Here is a 15,687-nt window from a genome sequence, read left to right as displayed (position 1 = left end):
TCACGATATATAAATGAGGACAACACTAATATATATATATATACAGTAGTAGTTTAAAAATCGCATCACTTAGTATAAAGGTAATTCATAATTTATTTTAATTATGCTAATAATTTAGAACTAGTATTTAATTAGTAAAAATAAATATATTTTCATGATCATTTTTTAAAATAAATTCTGACGAAAATGAAGTTATATATAGAAAATTAAAAAAGTATCATTTAATAATAATAGCATTTTCTTAGGTCTTCAAACAACTTTTTATTATGTACATTTTGTTAGAATTGACCTATATAGGTCAACTGAAGTATAAAAAAAGGATATTTTTAATTATTTCATTTCTAAAATCATATAAGATAAGGAATACATTTTTCTATGAAAATTTTGATATTTTATTTATTATAAGTACCTTCTTGTAATACATTAATATATTATTATATAAACAGGATTTAAAGGCGGTTTAAGTTCACTTGCCTTAGGACGTAATAGTAAAAATATTTAATTTATTATAAGTTACAATTTTTTTTTTTTCAATTTTATTCAATTACAAAAAAAACACTAAAATGTCATAAAAATTGATGGTAACAGAGTATTTTGAATATTACATTAAATACTTGAAATAGATAAAATAACTTACCACTTTAATAGTTAACATTAGACTTTTAAGTCAAAAAGAGTTATGAAAATTTTAGTTTTATAATGTGCACAAACTGTTTATTTGATCTATCTTGTGATAAGTAGTTAAATTTGATTAGCCATCAGAATTATTAGATTCCATACCTCGTCCGTAATAGTTTTCGGCCGTGTAGGTAGTTGTGGTGTGTTCTATATAGGTATATAATTAATTTTTTTAGTTAAATTCAAAGATAATTTTTTCTGTTTGAAATAATAAATCACGCTAGTTGTCTACCATTTAGAAAATATGTAAATATGACTGATTTTAGTTTCATTCATTTTCGAAATATCGAATTTTTCATGATGACTGTAATAGTGTTTCAATATTTTTTCTCATAACTACCTATGGTATTATGAAAAAATTTTATGTTAGCATTTAGTTTCTCATTCTTTTACTTTTATAACAAGTGTGTTAAAAATTCATGACGCCTACATAAATTCGATCATCTTCAAAATAAATTCATCACTGAAATTTAGTAATTAACAGCTGCTGTAAGTTTGATTGTTTTCATCTTTTTTTAGTAGTATATCTATTAAAATAAATTAAAAGATTAAAAGTAAAAACATTTTTACCTACTACACTTAATAGCTTAGCTTATTAATTCTTTTGTTCACTAATATATATATATTAATAATTTATTGGCAAACAAATCATTTATTTATTTTTAGAAGTTATTAATATGGTATATATTGTTTGTAACTATACTTTATATTATATTTTTTTTACAATTTATATGGAAAAAAAATTCTTAATTATTTAAAATTAATAGTCATAATAAATGTTATTTTGGTGATTTCATTAAAATAATGAATCTTTAATATACTGAAGAAGCTTAAAACAGAATTTTTTCTATTTTTATATGATTATGAAAATAGTGCAACTTACTCTTAGTGATTATAAAAAACATGTCCTCCCAAAGAAACATAAATAAATCATTTAAGGTTTTAATAATTTTTAAAATGTATCATTTTTTTTGTATGTTTTTAAAGACAAAATAATTTTTACTTTAGTACTTACGTAGTATTGGTTGTATCAAGATTTCAAATTTTTTATTTGTTATGTGTATTTTTAAAGGTTTTTTTTAATTCAGTATATAATTAAAAATAAATTATTAGTAATATGGAGCTATATTTACTAAAATGGCTTGGAATAGGTTTTTTTTTATATCCTACCTCCTTAAATTTATACTTTATACTAGAGTTGTGATTTAAAAATTAAACAATTCAACATGTAAACCTAGTGAAAACAGCAAAGAAATATAAAAATACCCAGTAATAAATGATTATTGCTTTGAAATTTGTATAGTTCAACTTTTACTGTAAGTTTAAATAAAACTAGTGTTTTAAAGATGACTTGCTCTAAAGTTTTGACTGAAATTAATTTTAATTTAAATAATTTGATAATACACTTTGAAACCAAAATATTATTTAATATAATCTCATTATTTAAAATTCAATGCATTTTAATATAATGTACTATAATATTTTACACATAAAATAAATTGAGTTGTTTATTTATTTTTACTCTTTTGATTTTTAAAAAACAGGGATGTTGAGTAATTGAAATGAAAAAATCAAATTCAATATCAAAATCTTAAATAATTAAATTTATTAGTTATGAATAATGGATAATTAGATTGATTTTAATGTGATATATTAATCAGAAAAGTCCAATGTTTTTCCAGATCAGTATAAAAATTTGAATAAAAAAAAAATAAGTATGTACATCCCAAAAAATATTACGTAGCTTTTTGAGTCTTCTTTTTTCTTCTTCTTTTTCTTTTAATCTCAACTAATTGGGGTCAGTCATTCGCCTAAGTTTTGTTTAGGAATCCTCATACTTTTTGACAAAAATTTTATGCCGGCTGTCAACCTGACACAACCTCATTACCAACTGACAGAGGGGTAGTGGAAGTATTCTTATCCCTTATCCACAGGGAAACGTATCTTTTTGAGTAGATACCTAATATAAATTTAAAAATAAAATAAAAGCCTGAAAAATTTTTAAAAATTATAAAAGAAAAATATTTTTATTTAAATTATTCTTAGTTATCGCGTTCCCCTGGAAAAAATTGGAAAATTGATTTTTTTTAGGGCCTTGTTAAAATGCATTGACTAGTAGGAGGGCAATAAAGCTTTTAAGTAGACAAATATCTGAAAAACTATAATTTCTGTAATTGTCAAGTAAATCTTTATTATTTGTAATTTACCTGTTTAGTTTTTCACACCTATATATTAAAATACATAAAATATTATTTGACATGCGTAAACAATATTGAAATTATATTTCCTAAATTGCTATATTTTAAGTAAAAATATAATATTTTCGACTCAGTTGTAAAGTTGAACAATTCTATTATTATTTTAAATAATTTGTCCTTAAATAAATATTGATTTATTATCTAAAATTATATTACCATGAATAATTTTCTAACTAATTTTCATAATTCTAATTAGCTTTATGAATAGGGTTTAGAATTATATGCATTTATAAATTTTATTGTTGTTTTGAAAAACATCATCAGTCTTCTTTTTTTTCCTCGCCTTAATTCCAACTACTTGGGATCAGTGTTTTTCACTGATGTTGAAAAGCGTCATCAGTCAGTATAAAATTTTATTAATTGTTTTGAAAACATCCTAATGTATTGTTATAGAGGTTATAGTTTTTTTGTGGGGGTAGTAGGGTTTTAGAGGTTATTCACTTCTAAAACGTAAAATATTTCTGAGCTATATATTATGCAACAAAAAAGTTGCTCGCAAATGGAACTCACCAAAATGGTTCAAACAAAATTATAAATACCTATAATTCTGGACCCTTATTATATATCAGACATTTAATTGTAATTTATATTTCAATCATATCATGTAAATATGTTTTTATTATTATCATATAATTAAAATCTTATAAATAAACAAAAGATTTGATTTCTGAAAATTTTTATTCTTAAGTAGACTTAATTAATTAATTGAGAATACTGTATGACTAAAAATTGAATATTACTTGTTTAGCTGATTATAATCTTAAAATTATTTTAAATTGAGATATAAAAAAGTTAGAATAAGTAAAAAATAACATAATCATACATTTATTTAATTAAAAATAAAAGTTTAAATATAGTTTTTACAAAAGTATTCTACTTAGTGACTCATTTAAAAAAAATATATTTATTTTTTATTAGCAAGTGAGTAATCTTTATTTTTTCTGATAATTTTATCATCAGTTTTAAAAAGAAAAATGTTAGAATTATTAAATAAATAATTTAAATATACTTATAATTAATAATTAATAATTTTTTTTAAACCAAGGAAGTTTACATTTCAACTCATCATAGTAAAAATATTTTTTTTAATTAATTCAACTATCATAGACAGCATGATAAATAAATAATTTATTATTAATCAATTAAAATAAAATTTGAAGTTCTTCTGAAATTATTATCATCTATTAGATCATTTTTTTAAATCCGAGAACATTTTTTTTTGTAAATCAATGGGTAAATTATTTTTAAAAATAGTCAAAATAAGATTGGTGACCTCTTACCTATCCACCCTCAAAATGATGTCAAATTATTTTATACATTTTTTTAATTTACTTTAATATTTTTTTGACATAATTGTATATTTCATTTCAATATAACTCAATCTACCTATGAGCATAATATCTTCTTATATTTTAACAAATATTGTCTATTATGAACTTTCAGTACAATAAATGTGAGTTAATTTTTTTGGCTAATGACCAATTTGAATTTTTGCCAAAATGCCAACTTTTTTTCTGAATACAATAGCTCCTACAGTTTAATTTATGTATCTCTAAAATTTAATCTAATGTGTAATCAATTTCTTTATCATTTATGTGAAGTTGAGAAGATATTGGTTTAGTAATGGTGTGTGTGTTTTTATATATTTGTCAGTGAAAATAATTAGTTTTTACTAAATCAATTTTAATGATTTGTAAGTCAAAAGAACCCAATTTTAAATTTAGTTCTATTTTTATCTACAAAATTAAAAAAAACACCCTCAATTGTACAAATTAAAAAATATTGTATTTTTATAAAATTGTTTCGATTATTGTTTTATTATAAGAAATCGTGTATTAAAATAAAAAATTTGTAATTTTAATAAAAAAATTATTTAAATAAAAAGTTAATTTCAATTAAGCAAATAATTTTACAATATTTAATATTTAAATAAAAATTTAAAACTTTGTTAAATTTAAGAGATTACCATACTAAATTATTAAATATCAATGTCATACTAAACTTAACTATTATAATAATTATTTATTTATGTTTTTACTTAGGATATAATTAAGAAAGTAGGAGTTTAATGTTGGTTATTTAATAATTCGCCAATTTTTTTAATTAAACACTATAGATTGGCATAATAAAATTTTTATGATAATGATTTTAATCGCTGTCAGATATTATCTTTATTTGTGCAAAAAATACTATATAGTATTATTTCTTTGACACATCAATAAATATAATGTAAAATGTTTATTAGTTTAAATATTAAATTAAGACTAAATTAGACACAGTTCACAGTTCTATCAAATTATTAATTTCCATACAAGCTAATATTTTTTTATATGGTATGAACTGATAAATATCTAATTGTTTTAATAGATTTATTTATTGAAAAAAGCTTGGTATTGTTGTGTTATTCACTGGATGATAGAGATAGGTAATGAGATATTGTGTAAAAAATAAAACATAATTAGTTGTGCTTCATATTTTTTTATAAACATTTTACTTAAAATATTAATAATATAGATAATATGACAATGTCCATTTTTAACTGTAAGACAAGCTATACGAAAAACTTAAATGAATTTATTATCTTTTCTATTAGAAACTTTTTATCTATATTAAAGTAAATAACTTTTTTAACATATACATTTGACCTAGTTTGTTAAACTATACAGAATGATTCTTTTAACACTAGCCATAAAATTTCTCCTATAGTAATAATATTTTCTTTTTTTGGATACATATGCGTTTTCAATTTTTGTTATAATACATCATTTATTTCTTCTGAGATGCACCTTAATTTTTTGAATGAAAATATACATATTAAACCAGCTTATTAAATAGATAGTTATGTCATCAAGAAAAAAGATCCAATAAATTTTTCATATAAGTATATCAGAAATATTTAATATTTTTGAATCTGGATGGGAGGAAGAGTGAGAAATGTCCAGTGATAATAGTAACATCATTTATACCTCATTATCCAGCCTTTAATTTAAATTGTTATAACTTCTAATATATTTGTTATGAAAAATTGTTATTGATAATTTATTTCCTTAATTACATAATAGCAAAAAAAGAAATTAAGTAGCTACTGTTAAAAGAATCATTCTGTATACCAATGTCTAATATACTATATTTAATTTATATTTAGAGAATGAATCATCTTATCATAGTTTTATCACAATACACATACACACTACAATTCTTTACTTAATTTAATTTTCTAAAAAAATAGAAATTTAGACTGTTTTGTTGATAGTAAAAGAAAATGAGCCAGATTTTTAAATTTAATTAATTTGATAAGTAAATATATAGAATGTCATTAAAAAAAAAATAACCATCATAGTAGGGTCGTGACACAGAGGAAACATGGAATATAGATGATATTTGACAGAACTATATTAAAAAACGCTTTTATGAAAATTTGTATTCAATTTTATGAAAAAATTATTTCAAAATTAGCATGAATTCCTATTTCCTTATTTATACCCTAATTAGTAGTTCATTGATTTATATGTATAATAAATGAATAAACACTTATTATAATTAATAGTTGTTATTAAATTTAGTATGAACTTGAAATACAATAAATTAATATTGTTATTTTTAAGGAGAAAATATAAAAAGTTATTCAGTTCAGGTGGATAAGAGTAGCTATTTAAAAAATCACTTGTATTTTGTAACCTCGATTTATCATATTCCATCGTTAGCTAGAACATTTTTATAGAAAAGGTAGATTTCTTTTCTTAATATACATAAAATATTTAACATTTCTCCCTTAAATATTTATAATTAACACTTATAAACTTTTTATAATTTTTATTTTGAAAAATTAAAATACTTAAAGATAAGTCATTGAGACAATTTTTTTAATATAGTACATGACATAAGCTCTAATTTAACAAATGTTATGAAGTTAGGAGTATTTCCGGAATATTTTCAAAAGTTAAATTGAAAAAGTAGTTAAATAGTAAATACCTAAGTTATATATATAAAAAAAACAGCACAGGGGGTCATGGCACAGTGGTGACGTGTATAGTTGGGTCAAGTATAATGATATCTTTTTTTTTTTTTTTTTTCTCCACAATCCGGCATGATGTGGTGGAACGCCCCTGAACTACCGCGAGGTATTGCTTCAGGGCGGAAGTATAATGACAGTGATTAAAATCACTACCATATAAAACGCCGCTTCGATGCAAATCTTTAGATAGTGTTTAATTTTAAAAAAATTGGTGCATTATTCCAAAAGCTACATGATCTGTTATTTTCTTATTTATATCCTGATTAAGATAAACTATTTCGAATGAAAGATGTATATAAATACTACTTTTCATGAAAAAATTTTATTAATCCATATATTTTTCTAAAAGTTATAGCATAATAAATTAAAAATGTAAAATATAAACTCCAGAATTTTCACACAAAAATAGACTTCGGTAACTATTTTCACCATGAAGATAAAATAAAGTCCGAAATTATTTTTTTTTCATGATAAATTATATTACATTAGCTTTAATTTGAGATATATATAAAAGTGTCAGACTTTCCGGAACACTTTAAAAATTTAAGTTGAAAAAGTAAATTTTTTGTTAAAAAGTTATCATTTTGAATCCCCCCCTGTAGGCAAGTAAGGCAGGTTTTATGTTATGATAGTAGTTAGTTATTATCGAGGTGGACATAATGCCCATGCACTAAGACCTGTTGGCCCATTGTGCGCCTATGATAGTAGTTACTATCAATATCATGATTGTAACGGGAATACAGGATTCGATTCCGGGGAGGGAGTCTGAGAAATGGCTACCACATCCAAGGAAAGCAGCAGGCGCATAAATTACTCACTCCCCAAACGTGGAGGTAGTGACGAAAAATGACGACACGGAAATCATCCCTCGTAATCGGAATGAATACTTTATATCTCTTAGAATAAATCGTGTTAATATATAAATTTTAATAGTTATATGTATATATATACAAGTAAAGCGACTTAAGTACGTAAAGGTATCATGCACTAGGTATAGCCTTTATTTGTGGGCGGGCGGGTCGGACTAACGTTATACCTTAGGTATAAACGGCGGTAGGAATATATCCGTAAGCCGTATGACATGCGGATGATAATCGTCAGTCAAAATAAAAATTTGTTTATATATATAATATTGATGACAAGCACGTGTGTACGGGTACGATAACTAAAAATAAATTTTTATAAGAATAATGTTTTCGTTTTGAGGAGGCGTGGGGTAGGGTGAATGCGTTATGACAGTCTAGTCTAGACGACGGAATATGCGATAACGCGTGGTGTTTGGAGAGTTACAAACATACATACATACATACAGGTGAAACTAATATAAGCGTGTTAATATACCAAATGAAAAATAAAGACATCATGCCTCTATAAAAAAAAATTATTTTGATTTGGTTAACTTAAAAAATTGCAGTTTTAAGTAAAAAAATTTAAAGAATGTCGAAAAATAGCGATTTGTAAATTTGTAATTTTTTTGGAGATTTCCCTATTTACGAGGAACGAGTGAAATTTTTTTAATTTTTGAGTGTAATGTCCTCGACTAGATACGATTCGTGATCTTTTGAGGTATCATTGAAAGAAATCGGTTCGATGAGAGCTGAGAAAAAGTGGCAATAGACACAAAAACACATCATAGTAAAACTAATACCTTCTGAGCTTAAAAATATTGAGCTTTTCTGATAAATTTACAGTAAATAGTAATCATACAATATCCTGACTATACAGGGTAGCCCACCACTCACTGACAACTTAAATAACTTTTGATCCAGTTAATATTTTTAGCTGATTTTTTTTTTTAAATAATAGTTATACGTTAGGTCTATAGCTATATCTCAATAATTAATTTTTTTACATTTTATTAAAAATATTAATTATTTTTAAATTTTAAATAAAATGTAAAAAAAAAATCTAAGATAGCTATTTTGTAGAGTAGAATTTAAGAAAAATTTTAGTAAAAAAATATCTTATTAATATTCAGTAGTAAATATTCTGTAGCGTTTTGAAGTTTGTGAAAATTTGAATTTTCATGTACTATTTTACGGTATTAAACATTGAAATACGTATTGAGAAAAGGACAGAAGAAAACGCTATCTTTTCATGATTACTGTGTATACATATGATGATAGTGTGTATACATTACAAACTTGGCATTAATACCATGATAAGAAATTAGATAAGGCAATTATTACTTATCACTCTCATTCAAAAGTATATTGAAAAGATAGCGTTTTCTTCTGTCCTTTTCTCAATACGTATTTCAATGTTTAATACCGTAAAATAGTACATGAAAATTCAAATTTTCACAAACTTCAAAACGCTACAGAATATTTACTACTGAATATTAATAAGATATTTTTTTACTAAAATTTTTCTTAAATTCTACTCTACAAAATAGCTATCTTAGATTTTTTTTTTACATTTTATTTAAAATTTAAAAATAATTAATATTTTTAATAAAATGTAAAAAAATTAATTATTGAGATATAGCTATAGACCTAACGTATAACTATTATTTAAAAAAAAAAATCAGCTAAAAATATTAACTGGATCAAAAGTTATTTAAGTTGTCAGTGAGTGGTGGGCCACCCTGTATATTAATCTTAATAATACTGTTTTTTTATTTTCATAAAATTTTAATAATTTTAATATTTGTAAATTTCAAACTTGAAGTTGAGCTATGTTTAAGTTATGGTAACAAATTTAACTTTTTTTTATTATAAACTTTCAAAAAATCAACTTTAAAATACCAAAAAAATACGTTAAAAATAATATTTTTCAATGATTACTTTTATAATATTATATAGCAAAATCTGTAATAATTTAAAAACATTTTTTTTGTGTTTTTAATTATTTTTTTATCATAATAAATCATTTCAAAAGAAATATTGATAATTTCTATGTGACTCGTGTTGTTTAAATAGATGATACATTTGTAATATATAGAACCAATTTCCTTATAGTAATATCCTGTAGATTTTAACTAATTAGTAATAATATCAAAAGTTATTAGTAATAGAAAACATATAATTGCTGATTTGAAATTAGCACGAAAATGAAATAATAAAAGTTTTTTTTTACTTTGATGAAACATTTTTGCAGACCATTTATTCATAATTAACAACAAATTATTATCTAAAAAGTTCTGTGTCAAGCCCTTCAATATTTATACACGTTTGCCATAAAAGAAATTACTACTTTAAATTTTTTTATAAATTCTCCGAAAAAATTATATTACTAAATTAAATATAAATTTCATACTATGTTGAATTGCATTAATAGATATTTATTCATAAAATATACTAATTATTACTAATTAGGAATAGTGATAGAAATAGGAATTAATTCTGCTTTTAAAATAATCAATCAATTTCTTAAAATTAAAGATTATCTATAGATTTGCATCGGAGCATTTTTTATGATGATGATTTTAATCTATTTAATTTTAAATTAAAGCTTATATAATGTATATAATATCAAACCTTATTTTGTCTTCGTAATAAAAATGGCTACCGTATTAAAAAATATGCTATTTGTGTGTTAAAATTCTCTATTTTGTAGTTTATTTTATTTTAAAATACCTTACAAATGATTTAAATTATAAAAAAATTTAAACATATTTAAATTCAGTAACTTAATGAATATCAAGGATTCCATCACTCTAGTCTTCCATCGTTTGAATTCGTTAGACATCGTTAGATCTTCCGGAACATTTTCAAAAGTTAAGTTGAGAATGTTAATTTTTTGTGAAAAAGTTGTTATTTTAAATCCCCCCCTGTGGGCAGGTTAAGTGTCACATTTACAAAAAAAATATACCAAATGATAGGTAAAGACATAATGCATTTATAAAAAAAAATTTATATCGATTGGTTATTTTTCAAAAAGTTACGGCAGTTTTAAGTAAAAAAATTTAAAGAATGTCGATAAAAAGCGATTTTTAAATTTGTAATTTTTTTAGAGATTTCCCTATTTACGAGGAACGAGTGAAATTTTTTTAATTTTTGAGTGTAATGTCTTCGACTAGATACGATTCGTGATCTTTTGACGTATCATTGAAAGAAATCGGTTCGGTGAGAGCTGAGAAAAAGTGGTAACAGACACAAAAAAAAAACACATATGTAGTAAAATGAATACCTTCTAAGCTTCGCATCGAATCTAAAATTGAAAAAACGTCGAAAATTAGCGATTTTTAAATTTGTAATATTATATTGTTCAATATAATTTTTTTTTTATAGAAGCATGATGTCTTTAGCTATCATTTGGTATATTTTTTTATAAATCTCACCTATACCAGGCTACGGAGGGATTCTAAATGACAAATTTTTTAACTTAACTTTTGAAAGTGTTTCGGAAATACTGACACTTTTATATATATCTTTAATGAAAGCCTATGTAATATAGTTTATTATGGTAAAAAAATTTGAGACTTTATTTTGTCTTCACAGTGAAAACAGACATCAAAGTTATTAAAAAAATATTTGTTTTTAATAGTTATTGACCTTTCTGATTATATTCAAACTATTTTAGCTTCGATGCGAATCTGACAAGGTATTAGTTTTACTATGATGTGTTTTTTTTTGTGTCTGTTACCACTTTTTCTCAACTCTCACCGAACAGATTTCTTTCATGTAGCTTTTGAAATAATCCAGAGTAATGTTTTAAAAGTAAATACTATTTAAAGATTTGCATCGAAGTGTTTTTTTTTATAGTGATTTTAATCACAGTTAGATATGATTATACTTGACCCAACTATGCCACATCCCCACTGTGCCACATCCCCACTGGACTGGGTTCTTTTTTAAAAGTAATTTTCAGTTATTCATAATTTTTATAATTTTTGTTTTATAGTAAAAGTAAATTTTAGCGTTAATAATGAGTTTTGTACATATTACCATCCCAATAATTAAAAAATACACCAGTTTGAAATATTTATGTTTTATTGTAAGTTGATAACGCTTACACTATTTTTTTTAGTAATTTTTATGATTCTTTAATTTTAAATAATATTTCCATACATTTTTAAGAGACAAAAAACCTAAATTTAAACTAACACTAATGTTTTCATTTCTTATAATAAAACAAAATTCTAGCTATAATATTAGCAAACTGAAAACATTGTTTATCAAATCTTTTTCATTGTTAATACTACGGGTACTGGATTATTGAATCAAACCATAAAATCAATACCAAACGATTACTGTCGTTTTTATTTGTAAACTGGGAAATATATAATGATTCATAATAGGATAATTATTTTTTTTTGAAAGTTATTTTTAAAAATTTTTAAGCTATAAATTGTGCTATTAAGTGTATATACTTATTTCATTAAAAATGTCTTATAAATACACAGAGTGGAACAAATTTAAGTTTTGGCGGACTAACCACCCGCCCCGGAGTATTAATGGTTAAGAAACCTCCTTTAGGAGAATACGTTATGGCCTATAATGGGCTTAAAATTCGATTTAAAATTAAGAAAGTAAAAAAGTAAAGACAGGCATAAAAATACATTTAATTAAAACTAATATCCTCTATCATCAAAATTAAAAAGTGAAAAAAAAAAATCAAAATTCGCTGATATTAATCTCTGTATTTTTTAGGGCATATTCCCCATTTACCGAAATAAGAGAACGTTTTTTAAATTCATTAGTTACGTTTTCGACTGTATACAATTTATAATTTTTTGATATTACAATAAGAAAATTCAACTATGTAGCTATGAAAATTGGCGACAGACAGAATTTGCACAAACAAATACATTATTCTAACGTTAAATTTAATTTTGCCTTGATTAGTTAATTTTTTTTTGCATATGTGTTTGAGACATTTTTTTTTCTTGAGCAACCTCTTAAGATGAAAAATTGTCATTTGAAATTATAAAATATTTTCAAGCATCATAGAATGTCAACTTCTTTATACGTCATTCAAAATCTTTTCACCAAATAAAAAATATCCTTTTTTTTCAATTTTCATTATTAACCACTATAAAGAAATTTTTGTGACAACTGTGGAATATTGTTATATTAATTATATTATTGTAATAATATCTCGAAACATAATCTGATTTCAACATTTACCTATTAAGTATAAATCATATGTATACTAAAAAAATCCAACTAAAAACATGAAATAAAAGGATAGTTTATCTTTACTATGACATACTATTGGATTTACTTGGGTGGAAATTTTCTCCCATTGACCTAGAGTGGGGAATTTAGCCTTGGCGTCAATTATCTACTCTATGTGTCCCATTGGCATTTGTCCTTTTAGGACAACAACAATGTGGTAAAGTAGTCGGGGTTCTTGTAATCTGTATTATTGTAAGTTTGAGAGTTTCACAATTTTGAACACCTTATAAAAATACAAAATTCATAACCATAAAAAATGTTTTCTGTTCTAATGTTTTACACGCTTGCATGTTAAAGTTTTTCAATTAATGCGTGATACAAAAATTATAGATAAAGCTTCCAATAATTTAGCTAATTTTTAATAAAATTGTTCTGAACAAAAGAAATGGTTTTGTTTTGTCCCTTGAAGTTTTTTGAAATATGTGTATATTAGAATCTAACTGCTAACTGACTTTATTTTATAATTAATTTTACAAATTACTTACATTAATTAATTTTACTATTATATAAGATTGTCTCGTTTTAATTATACTAATTATAGGATAATATCTTATTAAAGTTAAAAAAAAAAAATTGACTGAATTTACCACAAGTAGTTAATTTTTAGGAAAATACTCTAAAAATTAACAGTCTATTTATGGTGTATTCTATTAATTTAACTATGATGTGAAGTTAAGAAGGTATTTTTAAAGTATTTTTTGTATTAAGTTCAAACGATAATTTCCGGTCAATAAAATCACTTAACTATTAATGTACCTACGTTTCTTATGAGTGTTCATAAAGTTTAAATGCCTCAAATTATACAGGGTGGTTGATTAATTATGTCTCACGTTACTCATACTTTACCTTATATAATTACCTTATACTTATTGTAACAAGTATAAAATTTCTCGGATTTGGAGAATTTTTTATTTTTGATAAATTGTTTAGTTTTAATATATTTTTTCCAATTTATATTATAAATATTAAATATAAAGATAAGAAAAAAATGTGATACATTAAAATTATTAAAATTTTATTTTTCAAATAATTACTGTAAGAAAACTATAAGCAATAATAACATAACTTTTTCAGAATAGGAGATTTTATTTTTTTTAATTTACTTATGTGAATACACACCATAAACTATAGTAAATCAAAAATTCTCAAATTTAAATTGTTATTTTACGAGTATTTGAGTGGTTCATATTAAGTAAATCTTTCTTTAATATAATATAAGTATATTTAAATTAATCAAATTTTTGTCTAGCTGCAATATATGAACAAAGTTTTAAAACTTAATAATAGTTAAATAAACAGTAATATTATTACAATCCTGTTTTTCGTAAAAGATTAAGTTACTTTATAAATTTTAATAAAAAGACGATTACTTAAGATAGAACTGGTAGTATTTTAAATTAATTAATTACATTTATATTTAATTTTTTATGTTTTGAAATTCTAGAGTAAGATGGGTTCTATGTTTCGAAGTGAGGAAATGGCCTTGTGTCAATTATTCATTCAACCAGAAGCCGCTTATGCTTCTGTAGCTACAATGGGAGAAGCTGGTGTAGTTCAATTTCGTGACGTAAGTACAAAAAAGAATTGCTGAACATTTTTTTTGGTGATTCATGTATCATGAAACAATTAATCAAAAAATATAAACAATATCATGAATTTTTTTATTCTTTTAGATACATATTTTTTGTAATCTATCAATCATTCATAAATTATTTGTTATATTCGTCGCTTTATAAGGATGGACAACTTTTTTTTCAAATAACTACATAATTAACAAATTTATTTAATAAATAAAAACTAAGAAATTGATTGGCCAATAACAACTTTTATACCAGTATTTCGGAATTTATTGATGTTTTTATACCTAGGTAAATAAAAGATTACGTTTGGGAAACAACTAGTAATAATAATAACAACACGTGCTTCTTACTTTCTAACATCACTGTAAGATGTTTATAACTTACATAATTTTCTTATATTAACTTATATTAACTTCATAATTACATAATTTTCTATTTAAAACAAAATAAAGTTGAAACCCCTAGGAAATATAAATAATGATCATAAAAATACTTTATGATTAATTAATTGAGAAAAATATGTACTAAAAAAAAAAAATAATTCTATTTTTTATTAATTTAATAGTTTATAATGAACTACACTGTAGTAAAAATTTCATCTATACAGAGTGATCGGTTTATCATAAACCATTCGATTGCTTACAAATTAAATACAATATTGAAAAAATAATTTTTGATTTCTTTTAGTTACATATAATCCTTGATTTATCAGGTATTATTTTTAATTACTTTTAATTTACTAATTTTTTTAAGGTCATCTCTTATAGCGTATAGAAGTGTCAACTTTATTTTTAGCTTCGATGCGAAGCTGAGAAGGTATTAGTTTTACTAAGATGTGTTTTTTTTTTTTTTGTGTCTGTTACCACTTTTTCTCAGCTCTCACCGAACCGATTTCTTTCAATGATACGTCAAAAGATCACAAATCGTATCTAGTCGAAGACATTACCCTTAAAAATTGAAAAAAATTCCCTCGTTCCCCGTAAAAGGGGGAAACCTCCAAAAAAATTACAAATTTAAAAATCGCTAATTTTCGA

At 23.3% G+C, this 15,687-nt stretch overlaps 1 protein-coding gene across 3 annotated transcripts in view; it reads left to right on the top strand.

Moving 5' to 3' along the window:
• Nucleotides 1-758: 758 nt before the first annotated feature.
• Nucleotides 759-15,687, top strand: part of LOC126903770 (V-type proton ATPase 116 kDa subunit a 1) — a 50,230-nt gene continuing 35,301 nt past the window's right edge. For all 3 annotated transcript variants that reach the window (XM_050682249.1, XM_050682248.1, XM_050682247.1), the window contains exons 1-2: nt 759-1,167; nt 14,518-14,640. In XM_050682249.1, coding sequence (XP_050538206.1) covers nt 14,524-14,640 — 117 coding nt within the window. In that variant the 5' untranslated portion in view covers nt 759-1,167; nt 14,518-14,523. The remainder of the gene's footprint in view (nt 1,168-14,517; nt 14,641-15,687) is intronic.

Source organism: Daktulosphaira vitifoliae, unplaced genomic scaffold, assembly GCF_025091365.1.
Source record: "Daktulosphaira vitifoliae isolate Bord-2020 unplaced genomic scaffold, ASM2509136v1 Scaffold_4, whole genome shotgun sequence".
NCBI lineage: Eukaryota > Metazoa > Arthropoda > Insecta > Hemiptera > Phylloxeridae > Daktulosphaira > Daktulosphaira vitifoliae.
The sequence above is the reverse complement of the archived record's forward strand: the minus strand, read 5'-3'. Positions and strand labels throughout refer to the sequence as shown.